This window comes from Ochotona princeps, chromosome X, assembly GCF_030435755.1.
Source record: "Ochotona princeps isolate mOchPri1 chromosome X, mOchPri1.hap1, whole genome shotgun sequence".
NCBI lineage: Eukaryota > Metazoa > Chordata > Mammalia > Lagomorpha > Ochotonidae > Ochotona > Ochotona princeps.
The window spans coordinates 73,505,513-73,526,878 of NC_080865.1; the positions used below are offsets into that span (position 1 = coordinate 73,505,513).

Genomic DNA, 21,366 nt, shown 5'->3' on the forward strand with positions numbered 1-21,366 from the left:
CATCATTCTTTATTAAAGATAGAGATGCAAGAATGGTAATAGATTGGTTTGTTCAGGTTGTCTTGAGGCAGGGTTTCTAACGAGAAATATCCCCCTTTTGTCCAGAACATTTTTACGCTTGCTGAGGCCCAAGTTGTGTTCTCACTTCTACTGCCATTCTAAACAGCTTCTTCTCTAATATCACAATGTCTCTCTTCAGAGAGCTTTAGAAAATCAATTAACCTATTTTAATATTCTCCCTTTTCTTGTAGGTTCAAAGCAACTATAATTATTAACTATTCATGAGAGAGCTAAGTTTCAGGCACTGAAAATCCAACAAGTTTTGTGTGCTGAGATGATGGTGATTCTTGGGTTTGGTACTGAATGCTCCACAAGCTCTGTGTGAGCCCTACTGTCACCACCTGGCTGGGTGAGGATGCAATTTGTGATGTGCAGCAAAACAACACAAAGTGGTATAAATGGAGATTGAACCCATGACCTCTTAGCAGTGGAAGTCTAACCAGTAGTGAAAAGCTATTTACTGCTCTACACATGCAACACAGCTCTGCTCCTTTCAAAGACTTACAGACTCAGGTATACAAATCAATGCCCCTTAGCTAGGAGGTAACGAAAGCTCATCTCAGAAGAATCACTTTAGGTAAAAAGAAGTCTGAGATTAGAGAACTTAGAGATCTTCTTTCCTATCAAGGTTAGTATAAGTGGCAATAGTTGGAACCTTTTAAATCAGCTCTATGGAACCATACAAAGGAGTCCTGAAAGTTTCTGGAAATAACAGCAGGAAGCCAATTCTGGACAATCTCTCTAATTAAAGCATCAGAAGAATCTATCTTATGGTCTTTTCTAATTTTTTCTTTTGGCAAAAGGAAGGACACAGATGTCAAAATTTCGATGTATGAATAAACAAAGGTTAAAAATGAGGACAATAATATGCTAATTTAATTTGAATGGTGGGCTGATAGTTTCAATATGCATATTTACAGGACAATTTCATGCAAAGAAGTTGTAAAAGTAATAAAATGAGTTTCTGAATATGAGACTAATTGTAAATTTTGATTTTATGAATTTAAATATATTTCTTCATTTTTACATTTTAAATGTACTGAAAAATATACCGCATATTGATAGTAATAAGGCATTTCATCCTCAAATGAGTGTATTAAACACTGTCTTCCATCTCCAAAAGTTTCAATCACCTATGAAATTCTTATTTGATCAAAATTCTTTCAAAGTTACATTATATTCATGTCCCTATTTAGAACAAAATGAAATGAAAGAATGGGAATTTCATCCATGAATTTTCTGAGATACTGTAACATATTTTGTTAACAATATGCAAATCAGATACTGTATATAATTCTTTAGGACCAGAATTTTATACTGAATGTTTTAAAAAGTGAGAATAAACATTCAAATAATCTGTAAACTGCTTCTAAGAAAAAAATTTATAATGGAAGATAAAGGTCTAATACTGTTTAACCTTTAAAGAAAACTAAATTAACATTAATCATGAAAAATAATTCTTTTTTTTAACAATTATTCCTTTGGATGTTCACATCTACAGCAGTTGAAAGTTTGAAGAGATCACAGAGAAAGGCTTTCATTGCTTTGGCATTTAAGGAAATTTTTCAAAAAGTATTTTCTCATGCTCATAAAATAATAAATAGAAATGTAATATTAAATTACAGCATGCAAAACCTCAACATTCAATTATTTTAAAGTACCAAATTAATAGCAACATTGCCCCCTAGAAATGGTAAAAACATATTATTTGCATGGCATTCTAGACAAGAACAATTTCCATCTTATTCTTCCAGAACACTTAGATGCAAATGTGTTCCCCTGTTCACTCATGTCCTAATGACTCAAATACTTTATACATTTAGAACAAGATCCAATATTTAGCTTATAAATGTCCAGACAAATAGAACTACATTGTTATAGGTCTACAGTATAAGTTCAGGCCGCAAATAATGCAATAACTTCATGATATAACTGTGTTGCAATTTAGCTTCATCATTGCAATTTTTTACCTGACAACATGAAGACTATCTCAGGCAATGATTCTCAAGAAAAAGAAGGTAGATACCATTTTCCTGAACTGAAATAAAACAATGAATTCACTGTACTAGGACAACAAGAAAAAACAATCTAAACTATTAGCTTTTAAATTTATTCATTTACCAAGCATCAGGGCTATTATCCAACTTAATTCTGGGTACTTTTGTTAAAATGCTATATGTATAGGTGGGCGCATGTGTGTGTGTGTACATGCATGTACATGTATGTGTATTTTAAATTATTTTTATTGGAAAAGCAGGTTTACAGAGAGGAGGAGACACAGAGAGATCTTCCATCTGCTGGTTTACTTCCCAAATGGCCACAACTGTTGGAGCTGGGCTGGTCCAAAGCCAGGGGCCAAGAGCTTCTTCTGGGTCTCTCGCACAGGTACAGGTCACATGGCTTTGGGCCATCCTCGACTGCTTTCCCAGGTCACAAGCAGGGAGCTAGATGGGAAGTGGAGCTGCTGGGATGAGAACCGGTGCCCACATGGGATTCCGGTGGGCTCAAGGCGTGGACTTTAGCCGCTAGGCCACGCCGCCGGGCCCCATTTGTGTAGTTTTAAAAGTTCTTTCTATCAGAAGTTCTTTTTATCTTTGCTGTAAGTTAATTTGCACCTTTAAAATAGATTACTAATCTCAGAAAATATCTAATACCTTATATATATGGTCACTCCAACAATAGCAATTTATATATTTTTTATATATATATAGATATATATATCTATATATATATGTGATTTTCACCATTTTTGCACAGGTAGGATTAAAAAAAAAGGTAGCATTTAAGTGTTTTGCTTTCATACAAAGCAAACCAAGGATGGACCAAATAACATCATTTCAAATATTGTTTTAAATACATATCAGCTTTTACTACAGATATAAAATATCTGTTTATCCACTATCACTTTCCTTGCTTCTTTGGCAAAAATCACATTTTATCAAGGACCATAATTATTTATGAACTTCTTATCTCTATCTTCCTACTATTATTATAAATTTTTAAGATAACATTTTGACCAGATTTGCAGGATGAGCTGCTTGAACATGATCAAAAAAGGAAGTAGTAGCATCTTAGGAGCAAAAGATAGGACACAGGATAAAAAAAAAAAACAACTGTACCTTTTGTCCCACCCACCTTCCTCCACACTTCAACCCTCCCCACACTAACCGGAGGTCCACAGGTGTTTGCATCCCTCTCAACTATGGTAGTAATAATAAAAATAAAACTTAAAGAATCAAATCTTTAAAAAAAAATGTGGTCAATTTCTTAGAATTCACACTCTCCCTAACAAACTCAGGAACCCAGAGCCAATAGTAATTAAGCCTACTTTCAGCTTCTCTCACACCTCCTTTGTAACAAGTGGCCTTTTCTGCCAAAAAGCATATGCCCGAGGCTCTTAATCAAAGCAGCAGAGGGATTTCAGTGGGAGATGCTGAAGATCAAAAGGATGTGCTAAGGAATTAGAACCTGATATACTCCTTCCACTTTATTTCTGTGGCAGTAGGTGCTCTATGGATTCAAACAATTATCTCACTGTGGAGCTAATATGCATACTGAGAATGGTTCTTTATTTTTTCTTCCAAATTCTACTCATGACTCGGGCCCACATCTTGGCACATTTCTATAACCGCAGGATAATGAAGGCATGCACAAACCTATTGATATGTTCTAGCTTGCAGACATTTTGCCAGGATTGTTTATGGATAATTTTGAGTAAATTTAGGTTCCAAACTGTACCTTAAATTAATTGTTCATAAAATCTGACAGTAATTTCTCATTTGATAATTACTATGGTCAAAATATCAAATTAGGTAGAGGTTTTACGATTCAGATGATTTTCTGTTTTGTAATAAGCAACAAAATGTGGATTAAAATTACATTCGTTTTGCATTATGTTTTTGATAAATTCTATTTCCCTGAAAAACATGCTTTTAGCCAGAAATCTTGCCATAGATACTTGGCAAAAATATTCTGATCTTAACATTTCCAAAATGAGCTTTCATAATAGTGTACACTCAGAAGTGACTCATGTTCATCTTTTCATTAAAAAATCAGCCTATATGATGCTATCATAGGAATATTAAATGAGCGTGCGAAACTTGTTTAATTACTTATAATGACATTAGTGTAGTTACCTAAAATAATTAAGGATCAGAATTATCACATAAAAAAATTTGTCCAGGAGGAAGAAAATATAATTATGCTGCTTACGATGATTTTTAAACTCATATTGCTCTAGAAAATGCCAGATTACGGCATCAAAATAGCAAAGAAAATTCCATTTACAATGAATGCAGTCACTCAGAAGTACTCACTAGGACCTTTGTAAATACTGAAATACATATTTATTGGCTATCTGCAGGATTTTGAAAAAAATCTAAAAGAAAGTTAATATCTGTAGCATGTAATTTCTCTCTCTCTCACAGACATACCAGTCACTTTAACACATTAGAACTGAACAAAAGAAAACAAAAATTTTGAAATCAAAACACATCACCTTTTATGTAGTCTTCCTGTTCACTAAAAAAAAAATCTCCATTTTTAACATCTCTGAGTTAAGCAGTACAACAAAAGTTGGATAGCTGAGAATCAAGCTTTGGATACAGCTTGCACCTGTATAATTTTTTCACTGCCTCTAACTTCTCTGAGTCAAGCACCACAACATAAATATGTCTTCTCATTACTAAAGGACGGGAAAAATGTCTCTGCTTTCTAAACAAATGCAAGAATAAATATTAGATATTATTTACAAGTAACTGGTAAAATGAAATTATTCATGAAGCAGAACATAGAGTAGTTCTGAGTATTTCTATCTTTTTTTTTTAAAGATTTATTTATTGTTATTACAAAGTCAGATATACAGAGAGGAAGAATCCCGGGGCTTTCAAGGCGAGGACTTTACCCGCTAGGCCATGCCGCCGGGCATGAGTATTTTTATCTTGAAGCCGTGAGCACTGTTAAATACATTAATTGGTAGACTCTGTTACCTACTTCTATATAGACCTTTGTCAATAAGCTCTCCATCTTGTTTTTTACTTACTATCCTTGCTGCTTCACAGAAAGATTCTAAGGACAAGGAAAACAGGGGCCCAGCGTGATAGCATAGTGGTTAAACTCCTCGTCTTGCACGCCCAGGATCCCATATGGGCGCCAGTTCTAATCCCGACAGCCCTGCTTCCCATCCAGCTCCCTGCTTATGGCCTGGGAAAGCAGTCGAGGACGGCCCAAAGCCTCGGGACACTGCATACATGTGGGAGGCCCGGAAGAGACTCCTGGCTCCTGGCTTTGGATTGGCTCAGGTCTAGCCATTGCGGTCACTTGGGGAGTGAACCATCAGACGGAGGATCTTCTACTCTGTCTCTCCTCCTCTCTGCCTTTCCAATAAAAAATAAATAAATCTTAAAAATTAAATAAAACAAGGAAAACAGTATATTAATAATTCCATGTCCTATTCTCAGTTTCCATACTATCTAAACATAAGCTATGAATTTTCATTATCAGAAAAAAATGCTTTGCCCATCTTTTCAAAAACAATTAAAAATGTATTTATTTTTATTTATTTGAAAGGCAGAGGGAAAGAAACAGGTTGAAAGAAATCTTTCACTTGCTGATTCACTCTCCAGGTGCCCACAATAGGGGTTGGAGTTGTGGCACAGCATGACAAACTGCTACTTGTAATGCCAGCATCCCTTAGGAACACTGCTTCAACTTCTGGATGCTCCACTTTTGATTCAGTTCCCTGTCTGTGCATAGCAAAGCACAGGAAGATGGCCCAAATATTTGGGCCCCTTCTACCCATGTGGTAGAACCAGATGGTATTCCTTGCTCCTGGTTTTGGCCTTGCCCCAGCTGTTGTGGCCATCTGGAGAGAAAGATCACCAGATGGAAGTTATCTCTCTCACACACACACATATGTATATGAGAGTGTTCTCTCTCCATAAAATAAAAAAACTAATTAAAATGTTTGCAACAGCTATTGCTGGGCCAGGGCAAGGGGGGAACACAGAATTCAATCTGGATTTCTCACACTGGTAGCAGGGATCCTAGTAGTTGAGCCATCACCTATTGCTTCCTGGAATATGCATTACCAAGAAGCCATAATTAGCAGCGCTGAAACTTGAACACTAGCACTCCAATATGGGATGTGGGAATCTCAAATGGTATCTTAAGTGCTGTGCCAAACTCCTGCTCCAATTATTTAAAATTTATTTATTTATTTGAAAGACGTGGTGGGAAGGGAAAGAAAGCAAGAGGGGGAGGAGAGAAGGAAGAGAGAGTGTGTATGACAAATTGAGAGCTATCTTGTGCTGGTTCACTACCAAAATGCCTGCATGAATCAACCAGGGCTGAATGAGGCCAAAGGTAGGATCTGGGAATTCAGTCTGTTTGTCCAACATGGGTGGTGGGAACCTGAGCCAATCATTAGACATCATCACTGCCTTCTGGAGTCTGTGCTGGCTATAAGCCAAAGTAAAGAGCCAAAGCTAGACACCAATCGCAGACACTCTGATATGGGGCTGGGGCATCCATGACAGTAGGCTAAATGCCCACTTCAGCAGAGTTATTGAGAAAAGAGTTCAAGCACAGATATCTACACAACCATGTTCATTGTAGCATTTTTCACAACAGCCAACAGGTACAAACCAACCAAGATTCCGTGAACAGATGAATGGATAAGCAAAATGTGTTACAGACATAAAATAGAATCATATTTGGTCTGAAAAAGTATACTCTGACACATGCTACAACATGGATGAATCTGAAGACATGTAAAATTCAACAAGCCAAACAATGACAAATATTGTATGATTCCACTGATGTGAGTGATCTGGAATAGTACCTTCACTGATACATGAAGTAGTTTTGTGTTTGTCAGGTATTGGAACATGGGAGTTAGTGATTAATGAATATGGAGTTTTAGTAGTGGAAAATCAAAAACTACAGGGAGGGCCTGGCACGATATCCTAGTGGCTAAATCCCCACCTTGTAAGTGCCTGGATCCCATATGGGCAATGGTTCATATCCCAACTATTCCACTTCCCATCCAGCTCCCTGCTTGTGGCCTGGGAAAGCAGCAGAGGATGGTCCAAAGCCTTGGGACCCTGTACCCATGTGGAATACCCGGGGGAAGCTACTGGCTTTGGATCAGCTCAGCTTCAGCCACTGCAGTTATTCAGGGAGTGAACCAGTAGATGGAAGCTCTTTCTCACTGTCTCTCCTTCTCTTTAAGTAAAATCTGCCTTTCCAATAAAAATTAAAAAAAGAAAAAGAAAGTGTGTGGAATGATAGTGATGATGGCTGGAGCAATGATGTGAAAATACTTAAAGCCTCAAAACTGTACATTTCAAAGCAGTTAAAGTGCCAAGCTTTATGTTATGTGTAATAACATAACAATAAAAAGGAAAGTATATAATTGAATATGGAGATAAAGAGAAATGAGTAACCAGATATTCTAAACTTTCAGACATCTATGTCAGCAGCCTTTGATTTCACTATGTGTTGTTCTACTTTCTCCATCCTTTAAGATCTTAACCCCTAAGTTTTGTTTTTTTTTTCTTTTTTTTTACTTCAGACCAGACACCAAATTCATGGATTGTTACAATCGCAAAAAAAATTATTTTTAGAAATCTGGCCTATACAGTTAAGGAATAGTACTGCATATTATATACTAGTCTATTTTGGTAATAAGCATTATCTTCTTATGTAAAATTAATCCATAGGAATTTTATCCTATACAACCCTGGATTATATTTTTTCTATACATATTTTCTATAACCCCATCTATGGATTTTTTTAGAATCTTAAATAGTGTTTCAAAAATATTCATCTTAATTTCTAACCATCAATGCTTAATGATTATTGACCTATGATTTATAATGTGCAGTAATTTGTTTTCAAGGTTCTTTGATTTCATGACAAAGACAGAAAATAAATTATCAAAAAGTTATTTTTGTCTTATCTTAAATACTGTATTTAAGAGTAAAAACTTTGCAGTCATTTAGACTGGGTATGACTCCTCATCCTAACACTTCCTAAGTATGTGAGGGGGTAATTTAAACTCTCTAATTGCAGTATATTATTTGTAAAATGTGGCTATTAATAGTAAGAATTATAGTGAGGAGTATGCATAGTAAGCTCCTCAGTAATGTCTTATATTCAGTGAATCTTAAATAAATTAACAGCAACAACATAACATGTGGCAATGTTAAGCACACCTAAACACAGTATTCAACTGAATAACAATATCGCATCTTTTAAAAAGGACTCCTTTCATTGATTTTAATGTAAAAAAGTTGTACTTTGTAAAACTTGTTTTCTTTGTCTCAATCTCTTCCCAATAACTTGTCTCTTACTATCATGTTAAACAAAAGAAGTCAGACAAAATTGAGAGAAAACTATGAATGTGTATGTGTGTTATACCTATAAAATTAAAACACACCCTCTCTAATGTGCTACATACAATTTCAGGAAGTGATACAGAAACATTAGAAAGAAGTTGAAAAGTAAACAGGAAGAGCCACACACTACCATGAGGGTTAGAAAGTAAAGAATTGCAGGCAAATTTCCAAGTTTTAATATTGGAACAAATCATTCAGTATCACATTACTATCACAAAAATACATTGTAATTCTTCAGATAATACGCTATGAGATAAATTCACAAGTCCAGAAAATGTAGCTATTTTTGTCCCTTGTTGTCAGTGTGTAGGCAAAAGATTTTAATATATTTAAACAAAGCCAAGTTGCTATAATTGCCATTACTAAAGAATTCCCATTTGATAATGGGTTTTCTGCCAAAATTTCACTAGAAAGCACAAAGAGTTTCTATATTATTACTACACAGACACAAAATAAAACTTAAATGAAACACTGTTCTATTCAAAATGTGTTCCTTAGAACACCATGGGCATAAGGCATGAGGAAAGGCTTTAGTTAGTGAAGTTGAACTCTGGAAAATGCTTCCTTCCTTTCTCAGAGATTCATAATTCCATCAACAGAAAAGGTTCTGAGAAGTCCTATGGTACACAGAGCTGTTTACGGTTTTAATCAGCGTTTCCCAAACTCATCTAGCTATAGAATTGTTTTTCTCAAGCAACATCAAAGAATTTATGTTACTGATCTTTTTTTTTTTTTTGAAAATGAAAACCATTTGCTTTAATTAGTACGTGGCTAGTCATTCACAGAAGTCGTCAAAAGAGCCCATTGTATTTCATGTTAAAGAATCTAACTCCTAGATTACCATTTATAACATCTTTAGAAAGATTTTATTTTCTGAGTACCTCCTTAGACCCCGGACAGCCTATCTGTTGTTTAATGAAGTCCAAACATCCAGTTTCTAATATCTGAGAAAAGCAAAACACAGATGTGACTTCCATCCTCTGCCTTTCTTTCTGGGCATCATTGTAAGCTGAGAAAATATTGCATGACAAGCTACTGCATACCTTCAAATCTGAGAACACTAATCTCAGTGACAGTGATTTTCATCAGCTGGTGCTCTGAGTCTTCACTTATGCAATTGCACAGTGAAACAATGAATGTTCCACAACATTAACTCCAAAGCAGAGTAGTGATTATTAACTATTTTATGGTTGAAGGTTAAGCAACTTGTCCCAAGCACCAACAGTTAGCAGGGACCAATTTCCTTTGGACAGACTATGCATCTTACAATTATAGAAAGTGTATCAGATAATCATCCTAAAAGATTAACAAAAACAGGAAATTCTTTTGCTAAAAGCTTATTATTTAAGGAATTTTCTTCTTTTGAAATAATTTTAGAACACAATTTGCTAGAATTCTAAACCTCAACAAGAAAAATCAGATGGTATGATAGAAAACTTTTTGTGAGTTTAGAAATCAAGAACAAATTCTTAACAACTGTAATGAGGCATTCATTACTTTGTCCTTGTGTTAGATGAAACAAAATGAGCAAGCTACAATCAATCCTGGTTGTGAAATGTGAATGTGAATGATTATGCTGTCAGACTGTGGCATCACTTTCTTTCTAGGCTCTCCCTCCAATTTCAAAAGTACATAAAAGCAGAACAGAACATTTAGCTTGAAAAAGACATCAAGTATTTTTAAAAGGTCTAACAGCAAAGAAATGATGACTATTGTTATAGAAATCATATAATTTGAGCAATTGGTCACTGATTTTCAAATTAAACAAAATTATATCCATTGGAAGAAGAAAAACAAAACACTTCAGAACAGTTATGGAAGGATACATCGATCTATTCACAGCATTTTACATTATGACAGTATATACAAATAACACTATACCAGAGATAAGGTAAATGGTCAATGAGAAAGAAAAAGTTCATGTGAAAAGAATAACAAGGTAGTTAAGTAAGAAATTAAAGTATCAAATTCAAGTTTCATAGATTTTTGAATGTAGAAGCAGAGATAACAAAAAGTGGTCTTCACCTGGTAAGTGTGTACTCCCTGAGTCCTGAATGCAAATTCATGGCAGAAAAAGTACCTATGCATCCACGCAATCTTTTGTCTCGACCAATCTTCCATGTTACAAACAGTGGGCTGCAATGGGAGATAAAAATAGGGTGAATCAGTCAATGCAGTTCAAGCAAGTATTAACTGAGAATTTACCATACACCAGGTTAGGTGTCTGAGATATAAAGACCAAAGGACAGGACCTACAGTGGCTGAGTTTAGCCCAATGTGACGCCATTCAGCAAAAGGTATACTACACGGCACTGAGTGTGTTCTAACTGTTAGGTACCACAATAAATGTTTTAAACAAATTATTTGTGTTAATCCTCATCAACACTGGAAGGTTGAGACTAACATGCCTTTTTACTGCTGAGATAGTTCCACAGTATACATGTAATGAAGTAAGCATTTCAACCTGGGCAATCTTTACTATCAAGCTTTAACCATTCCAGAATCCTCACCTAAGCCTCAAGTTAATGACTGATGCATAACTCAAATTTTAAAACCAGACAAAAAGCCAATAATTTCAATACTTCCTGAAAATACCATGAAAATACATGAAATGTGCTTTGAGGGATATAAGGATACTTAAAACTCAGTCACTGCTCTCTAGGACTCAGTATAGGAGGCAAGCAAGTTCACAGTCAACAGAAGGCAAAAGAAAATAAACACAAAAAATAAATATTTGAAAGTAAATAAATACTGGATAAATAAAGAAGAGAATAAACACTATAAACTATATCCAAAATGTCATAAATAAGCTATTGGGATAGAAGGTAATTACATCAAGCTCAATAATCTCCCACTTGGCCTAGAAAATTACACAGGGTTTGGAAAGGTAAAGGACAACAGGAAACAGGAAACATTAACAAAACAATAATACCCTGAAACCAGAAAATGTATTGCCTATAAGCTCTTGAGCAGCAAAGAACAAAGCATCAATTACAATAACATGCATCAAGAATAATATGTTTTTTTAAAGATTTATTTATTTTTATTACAAAGTCAGATATACAGAAAGGAGGAGAGACAGAGAGGAAGATGTTCGTCTGATGATTCACTCCCCAAGTGAGTGCAACGGCCAGTGCTGAGCCAATCCGAAGCCGGGAACCAGGAACCTCTTCCAGGTCTCCCACAGGAGTGCAGGGTCCCAAAGCATTGGGCCATCCTCGACTGCTTTCCCAGGCCACAAGCAGGGAGCTGGATGGGAAGTGGAGCTGCAGGGATTAGAACCGGCGCCCACATGAGATCCCGGCACGTTCAAGGCCAGGACTTAAGCCGCTAGGCCATGCCACCGCGGCCTAGAATAATATGTTTTAAAAGAAGCTTATTACTGTAGATGTTTGGACTGAGCAGCAAACTAAGGACAACCTCAATGTCTAAGTGTGTAGAAGCAGCTATGCTCTAATTGGAAATAATTTATACCTCAGTTTTTACAAAATAAATCGATTTGCACATCTTAGGACTTTTGCAAAGAGACAAATACCCAAATATTAGAAATGATCTGTATGAATATTCACAGCAATACAAGTGTATTTTTGCTTTCTCCAAACTTAAATATTAGGGGGACATATTACTTTTTTTTTTACAATGCATTGGTGAGTTGGATAATACATTTTGAAATACTCTAGGCAGTCACTGGCAATTAAGTATGATATCCCATTCAAGCACTTAAATCATTCACCTCACACACTTAAATTATGCTAAGTATTGACTAGTAGCCATAATGATCAACAGGTTCCAAAATAAATAACTTTCATAAGCCATAGAGCAATATGAAGAGTTACCTTTTTCGAAGGTATAGTACAATATAAGGTCTAGTATAATTAAAAAAACCCGTCTAAAATATAAGGCCAAGTTGTTGTCATCAGTAGAATTTAAGTGCTTGAGTACCTATACTAAAGGTAGTAAAATCAGAAGATAAGGGCCAGGTTTTCTTCTTTCTACATCATATGTACCAAACAACTTGCTACTTGAGACAGTAGTCCAATGCTCCACTTAGAAATCTTTCACTAATTCTTAAAAAATTGATCAGGAAGACTAGAATTAGATGGAATTATTTTCTCACCAAGTCTTGCATTACATTACTAACACTAGTGTGCTAAAATTCACATATTATCTTTAAAGATGAATGCCACCTATTACTGTTCACTTTCTAACTTTGTAGAGTCAGTATCAGCAACCATTTCTCTGGAGAGTAATATATCAATTCTCTCTCACAATAATGGCCATACATAGTATATCCTTGTATGCAAACTCCTTTGGCAGCCTCAGAATGCAGAGAAGCACACTGTAATATGTGTAATAACATGTCTTTAAAATACCATGGTGGCTTCTTCAAAACACAGAAATATTGTTATCTAGTACTCTGCAGCAGTAACTTGAGTTAACCTGAAAGTGTGAGTGAACTCATTTCCTATAAAAAACATCAGAACTGAAAGTCATTCAAAAGTACTTCATCTTGAATTCTCTTATCTGCCCTACCAAAATATGAATATATGCATACATTATAATTACTACAGTGTAACCATATCAGTAAAAGTAACCATGGAAAATGTAAAGTATAAACAGAAAAATACACAAACTACACGGCATATGACGAAACATTGTGGGGGGCATTCAAACACAGGGTGGAGGAAAATACCTGTAATTTTTTAGAATACTATGCTATTGTTGAAGAGGGATAAGCTACATTTGGCAAGGCAGCATGGTGAACAATGGCACTACAAAATAAGCAAGGACATGGTGATAGAAAAGTTGACAGCATATCCAGGACTCAGGAGGCAGTGTGACACTCTTGGCAATTCCTACGGTCTCTTCCAGATTCAATATTGTTTGAATCCTAGGCACGGCTGAATATGTATTCTCAGGAGCCTTCGGTATAGGTACAGCAGGGACCAATATTGTGGCACAGTGGGTTAAGCTACCATTTGAAGACAACAACATCACACATCAAGAGTACTGGTTTGAGTTCCAACTGCTCTGCTTTTGATCCTGCTTCCTGCTAATGCACCTGGGAAGGCAGTGGATGATAGCCCATGTACTTGGGCCACCCACGGGAGAGACTGGGTTGGAACTCCTGCTCCAGGTTTCAATCATGCCCAGCCCTGACTGTTGCAGCCATTTGGGGAGTGAATCAGTAGATGGACTATATTTCTCTATCTGCCCTACTCCAAGGTCACTGCCTTTCAAATAAATGAATAAACAAACAAATCTCAAAGAGGAGGCTAATCATATGCAGGATCATCTATACTTTCACTTTTCTTCACCTGTCCCAGGTAGCACCAATTTTGAAGGCTGAGATAGCAGGTAGTATCTATTTCAATGATGGGAGTGCCATCCTACAACCCTTGATGAGGATAGATGTCTAAAGATTGAAACCCATCAGACTTTCAGACACACACAACCATTCCCCATAAAATCAGAACTCTTGAGTTCTCATTTTCAATGCTCACCAAGTGTTTTATAAAGAACGCATATGTAGAATCAAAAACTACCAAAATACTCAAAAGCAACATATAACAAGGAAAAGAATCCAAGAAGTTTTGCATTTTAAAATAGAATGAAACAGAATAAACATTGCTGAATACAACAGATTGCATTTTGTGGGTGACAATTACTTTGTGCAGGGCAATGACTACAGGGTAATTCAATATGTATTAGCTAAAAAAAGCAACACAATTTTTTGTTCACCCAACACACAAAGACAGAGGCAATTTCAATCTAATGTGGTATTTAAACATGTGCATGTTGTCAAGAGTACCTAAAACATCAGCATAATCACAGATCAACGCAGAAAAAGAATGTTAAGCCTGTTGAGAGGAGTTTTTTTCAGTGACAAGAAAATAACTAAAATAGTTCATAGTAAGACAAAGATTGAATGATTTTGGAAAATGCTTTTGCCATATGGTTTGAGGCCACCTACATACATTGAAAAAAATACTACAAACCAGAAAAGTGCTCAAAATAAGATGAACTATTAATGGAAATGTCTACTGAGTAACCAGACATAACTTCTTAAGGAATTTTCCTACCTTCTGAACATTCTGTACCACTATGTTCTAAGCAACCTTTGCAGAAAAGCAAATTCTCCATTTTACCAAGTCTGTGGACAGAAACAGCAAGTAACTATCCGATCAAGGTGAATCTTCTCTGTCAAATGGCAGGCAATAATGTCAGGTCAACAGTGGCTTTTAGGGAAATGTACATAAATGGAATCAGCAAAACAATAAACAGCAATGCAGAACTGCAGAGTACACCCTACCCTCGTCCATATTGTCTGCCACTTTCTATGCCCCTTTTTTTTTTTTTTTTTAATTATTTATTATTTAACTTCAGTAATTACATTGTATTATGTGACACAGTTACATAGATACTTGGGTTCTCCCCACCCCTCCCCAAACCCTCCCACCATGGTGGATTCCTCCACCTTATTGCATAACCACAGCTCAAGTTCAGTTGAGATTTCCCCATTGCAAGCGTATACCAAACATAGAGTCCAGCATCTTATTGTCCCGTCAAGTTCAACGGTTTCTTAGGTATACTCTCTCTGGTCTGAAGACAGAGCCAGCAGAGTATCATCCCAGTCAATTGAAAGCTCCAACATACCATCAGCAAAAATTTACATCATTATGGAATTAATTGACATAGTAATGAGTAACCAATATGTTAAAAGTAAATGCGGGTTCCCAGCCACCTTCTGTGACCACCTCACCTATACTTCAATTTTAGTTTATACACAACATATAACATTCAAAACATAACATGTTATACATAACATCATATCATCTTAAATTAAGGCAAACATGTGGTATTTAACCTTTTGGGATTGGCTCATTTCCCTTAGCATTATGGTTTCCAGTTTGGCCCATTTGGCCACAAAGAACTGCATTTTGTTTTTTTTAATAGCTGAGTAGTATTCCATGGAGTAGATGAACCATAGCTTTCTTATCCAATCCTCTTTTGATGGGCATTTTGGTTGTTTCCATGTTTTTGCAATTACTGATTGTGCTAGATCAGATCTAAATGGATAACAGATCTAAACCTACATCCAGAAACCTTCAAACTTTTGGAAGAAAATGTTGGAAACACACTGGAACACTTAGGGGTAGGCCCTCACTTCCTAAAAAAGACTCCAGATGCAGTAGAAATCAAGACCAAAATAAACAATTGGGACCTCATCAAACTAAGAAGCTTCTGTACAGCTAGAGAAACAATCAACAAAGTAAAAAGGCAACCCACAGAATGGGAGAAGATCTTCGCACACGACATAGGTGATAGAGGGCTAATATCCAGAATATACAAAGAGCTACAAAACAACCAAAATGTCAAAACAAACAAGCCACTCAAGAAATGGGCACGGGAAATGGGCAAACACTTCACAAAGGAACAAACCCAAATGGCAAATAAACATATGAAAAAATGCTCAAGTTCCCTGGCAATAAGGGAAATCCAAATTAAAACATCAATGAGGTACCACCTAACGCCAGTAAGACTGGCCCACATGAATAAAAGCACCAACGACACTTGTTGGCGAGGTTGCGGGGGAAAAGGGAACCCTACTCCACTGCTGGTGGGGCTGCAGGCTGGTACAGCCTCTATGGAAATCAGTATGCCCCTTTTTAAGAGACTATTTTATTGATGTAAGTCAAAGCAGATTATAAATATGTTTGTGTGAGTGAAGAACAACTAAATGAGAGATGGAAGAGGTGTATTTACTTAATATTTACTTTAGATACTTTCTCCTGCAATAACATGAAAAAAAAAGAATTTTAAAAAAGATCAACTTGGGCCCAGTGGCGTGGCCTAGTGGCTAAGGTCCTCGCCTTGAAAGCCCCGGGATCCCATATGGGCGCCGGTTCTAGTCCCGGCAGCTCCACTTCCCATCCAGCTCCCTGCTTGTGGCCTGGGAAAGCAGTTGAGGACGGCCCAATGCATTGGGACACTGCACCCGTGTGGGAGACCCAGAAGAGGTTCCAGATTCCTGGCTTCGGATCGGCGCGCACTGGCCCGTTGCGGCTCACTTGGGGAGTGAATCATCGGATGGAAGATCTTCCTCTCTGTCTCTTCTCCTCTGTGTATATCTGGCTGTAATAAAATGAATAAATCTTTAAAAAAAAAAAGATCAACTTACACTCTTGCAAGCTTCTACTCTGTGGCAATCTTCTCTTCCTCAGAATTAGAATGAAATGTATTAGTGTCACTATTAACAATATATTAACCTCTACCATCATGATAATAATTTGCTGTTTCAGGGGTTCCTGACATGGTTACTTATATTGAAGGTACACTTAGGAAAAGAGAAAAGCCCTCATCTATAATCAAAGAACAGTTTGTAAATTATACTAGAATTTATTAGCAATTCTGCTAAAAAAAAATCCCACTATAATACTCGTAACATTCAACTAAGCTCAATACCAAATTCTCCGGGAAAGATTAAAGAAAAATAAAAATAGTGATATCATCTGTCATTAGTTTAAAAGCTTTCACTTCCTATTTCAACTAAAAAAAAACTGTATTTCATTGTTAAACCATAAAAATTAAAATGGATCTAATATGTTTAAACTTCTTAGTTCAGGCTTTAATAGTAAAATACTATACACTGAGGGGCATCTGGGTTGTTTTCATGTCTCTGCTATTGTAGATTGTGCTGCTGTAAATACAGGATTACAGGTCCCTTTCTCATATGTAGATTTCATTTCCTTTGGATATATTCCCGTAAGTGGGATGGCTGAGTCATCAATTTCCAGCTCTTTTAGCACTCTCCATACTGACTTCCACAGTGGTTGTACTAGCCTACACTCCCACCAACAGTGCAGGAGCGTACCTTTCTCTCTACATCCACGCCAGTAGGTGTTGTTAGTAGAGATCGAATGCAGGTCAATCTCACTGGAGTTAGGTGGAACCTCTATATGGTTTCCATGTGTATTTCCCTCAAAGCTAGGGAGCTTGAGCATTTTTCCATGTCTGCTAGCCACTCAAATTTGTTCTTTTGAAAAATGTCTGTTCATTTTCTTCACTCATTTCTTCACAGTGTTGTTTTGCAATTGTTGAGCTTCTTTTTTAAAATGCCATTATAAGACTTTTACAAAACTTTGTATTAGTACTTCCATTTGATTACGTATGTCAAATGGTCAAGGAATGCATGACACTTGGAACAAAATAATGGAAATAACTAAGGATTTCACTGTTTTAGTTTTTGTATATCTTACCTCTTAGGTAATGACCCCTTACTATCTCATCTTCCCAAGAGAATGCACTTTAAGTAGAAACACAGAAGATGAGAAATAAATACGATAATTGATTTAAGTGTTAGTGTAAACAGAGACAGTCACTCAGTCTCTTCACTCTAGATTTTTATCTTGTTTCTCATTCCAAAGATATCTGATGTAACATGCCAGCTTAATAAGACTTGCAATAAAATTGGTGTATGTTCTTCACATGTTTTCTGAACTTAGAAAAGTAACTGTTTTGATTTAAGGGCCCTTTTATTGGATAACTTGCTCTCAATGGAGGAAGGACCTGGAAAGACTCAGGTTTATGGCAAGAATTCAACAGGATCTTCTCATTAGAGAAGAAAGAGGAGAGGCAGAATCGAGGAGCAAACTAGTCAACTGAGACCTCTCCCTCTCTTTTTTTGCCCATCAGAAAACAGTTCACTTTTCAAGAACCTCTACCACAATATATCCAAGAGGTCAAGGTATTTTAAAGATGGAATTTATAGCCTTACCTCTACACAATACGTCTGTCTAGATATCAAACTTAGCGATTTATAACTGATGAAATCACCCTTTTACATGTAAAAGTCAATGGATTTTGACATATGCATACATATATGTAACATGCTGTCATGGTGCACAAAATTTTCATCACCCTGAAGGTTCCTTATGCCTCTGGGCAATCAATTCTCTCCACACAGTCCCGGAACCTTGCCAACTAGAATCTGCAAAATGTCTTAAAAATGGGATCATGCAGTATGCGGTCCTTCATGTCAGTCTCCTTTCCTTTAAGCATAATGCTTTTGCTATTCACTCATGTTGCCAGAGGTTTTTTTGTTTGTTTGCCAAATAATGCTGCACTAAATAGAAATATAATTGTCTATTCAACTATTGATAGCTATGGGGGTTGCTTCCTGTCTGGGGCTATTATAAATAAAGCTGTTGTAACAATATGAGTACTGAGTATGAGTTCAAGGCTTTTTAACAGTTTATTGACATACAGTTCATACACACGGAACTGCATGCACTTAATGTGTATAATTTGATGAGTTTGGACATATGCTAACAACAGCAATGTCATCATTACAAGCAATAGGTGTATCCAATATTGCTTGTTTCTTTGTTTTGTGATAAGAATGCTTAATAAGAGATCAATCCTTTTAACAACATTTGAAGTTTACAATGCTTAATTGTTATCTGCAGGCATTACACAGTACAGATTTTTACAGCTTCTTCATTTTGTACACCCGAAACATATGTTAAAGGCATTGAACAACCCCAATCCTTTTACTTCAGTCCCCAGTAAATACTTTTCACTATAACAGTTTACTGTTACAGACCTTTAACATGAGAGAAACCATTCAGTATTTGTCCTATGACTGGATTATTTCTCTTAGCATAACATCATTGATATGCATCATTATTTCAAACAGCAAGATGTCTTTCCTTTATGTGGCTAAAAAATATTCCATTCATTATATGTATTAACACATTTTCTTCATCAATTCATCTGCTAATAAACACTTGGGTTATTTCTATATCTTGGCTACTGCAAACAGTATTGCAACAACCATGACACTGGATCTTTCCAACATCCTGATTTCAATTCTGCATATATCTATCTATCCAATAGTGGGACTGATGTTTTGTACAGTAATTTAATTTTTCTGAGAAATCTTCATTCTGTTCTAAATAACTGCTATATAATTTTATATTTTCAGTGATGGCATTCAAGGGTCTCAATATCTCAGCCTTATAGAATGAGGTAGGGAGAAATCTATCCTCTATGAATCTGGTTTATTTGAACTTATATACTTGATAGAATTCACCACTGCAGTCATGGAACCTACTGTTTTAATTGTGTGATGTATCTTAATTATAAATTTAATTCCTTCAATAAATATAAGGCTACTCACAACAGGTATTTAAAAGTCAATTTTGGTAAATTGTGCGTTTCATGGAATTTTGTCATTCTATCAAAGTGATAGAATTCACTGGAATAAAATCACTCAAAATAATATCCTTCTAAAACCCGAAGTTATGCCTACTTTTTCATTCCAAATTTTGCTAATTTTCATGAATTTGTATCTTTTTTCTTTTGTTAATTTAGCTGTAGATTTCCAGAGAGAGATTTTTTTGAGTTTTCAAACTGTTTTTCTTATTTTACCGATTCCTAACTTTCTAGTATTTCTCTTCTTTGCAAATTATTATTCTTTTTCTAGCTTCTGAAGACAGAATTTCATGGATTCGGGTCATCTTTCTTCTGAACCTACCTATTTCCTTCTAAGTAAAGGTGAACTGCATCTCACAAATTTTGTTATATTTCTAATCATCAGTTAAAATATTTTCAAATCCCCCCTGTGATTTCTTCTTTCACCTATGATTTATTTAGAGGTGTAGTATATAATTTCCAACTATCTGGGGGGGATTTCCAGGTATCTTTTTGCTACTGATTTCTAATTTAACTCCACTTTGATTAGAGAGCATAGATTGCATAGTTTTCAACTTCATTAGAGGCTCCTTTTGCAGTTCAGAATAAACATTCTTATTGAATGTGCCAACTGAATGCAAAACAAAAATCAGTGTTAGGTGGCATGTGGCAATGTTTGGTGTTTTAGTTCAGTTGCTTGGTAGTGTTGATCAGGCTTTCTATCTTCTCACTGCGTGTTTTTTTTTTAATTTATTATTAATTACTGAGTTAAAAGTCCAGAAATATTCAACCTTAATTATGGTTTTGTCTCCTTATTTCGCCACCTGTATCTTTCCCTGTGAATTTTTACGCTCTTGTTTGCAACATGCACATTTTCCTTTACCCTGAAGAACTTCCTTTATTATTATTCAGGTCTGCTGGTGACATTTTTTTTTTTTTACTGATTTGTGAAAAAATGTTTTTCAACATCATTTCTTTTTATATCCATTTTTTTAAGAAAATATTTTCGTTGGATATAAACTTTGAGGTTGGCATAGGTACTGTAGTTCAGTGGGTTAAGCCACCACTTGGGAAGTATGCATCCCATATCAGAGTGCTGACTTGAGTTCTGACCGTTCCACTTTCAATCATGCTTCCTGCTCAGTAATGCATCTGGGAAGCAGAAAATGATGGTTCAAACACTCAGGACCTCCACCCATGAGAGTCCTAGATTGAGTTCTGGGCTACTGACATTACCCTGGCTCAATCCTGAATGTTGCAGGCATTCGGGAGTGAATGGATATGTCTCATTGTCCCTTTCAAATAAAACTGTAAAAAATTTTAAAGTTTTACACTTGGAAATTGTCTCAGTACTTTAAAGATGTTACTCCATTGACTTCTGGCTTTCATAATTTGGTGAGACATATATGGTTTTTATCTTTGTTCATCTATATGTAATGTGCTACTTTTCTCCAGCTTTAAAAAAGTGCTGCCACTTGGGCCCGGCACAGTAACCTTGTGGCTAAAGTCCTCACCTTGCACATGCCAGGATCCCATACGGGTGCAGGTTCTAATCCTGGCTGCCCTGCTTCCCCATTCAGCTCCCTGCTTGTGGCCTGGGAAAACAGTTGGGGACAGCCCAAGGCCTTGGGACCCTGCACCCACATGGGAGACCCAGAAGAGGCTCCTAACTGCTGACTTTGGATCGGCACAGCTCTGGGCATTGCAGCCA

The 21,366-nt window shown here is 36.2% G+C and overlaps 1 protein-coding gene across 4 annotated transcripts in view; it reads right to left on the bottom strand.

Annotated features, from left to right (window-relative positions):
• Nucleotides 1-21,366, bottom strand: part of AMMECR1 (AMMECR nuclear protein 1) — a 121,895-nt gene that overhangs the window by 56,777 nt on the left and 43,752 nt on the right. For all 4 annotated transcript variants that reach the window (XR_009244593.1, XR_009244592.1, XM_004590187.2 and 1 more), the window contains exon 2: nt 10,485-10,595. Coding sequence is in view for 2 of the 4 variants with exons in the window: in XM_004590187.2 (XP_004590244.2) it covers nt 10,485-10,595 (111 nt within the window). In the remaining 2 variants the exon portion in view is untranslated. The remainder of the gene's footprint in view (nt 1-10,484; nt 10,596-21,366) is intronic.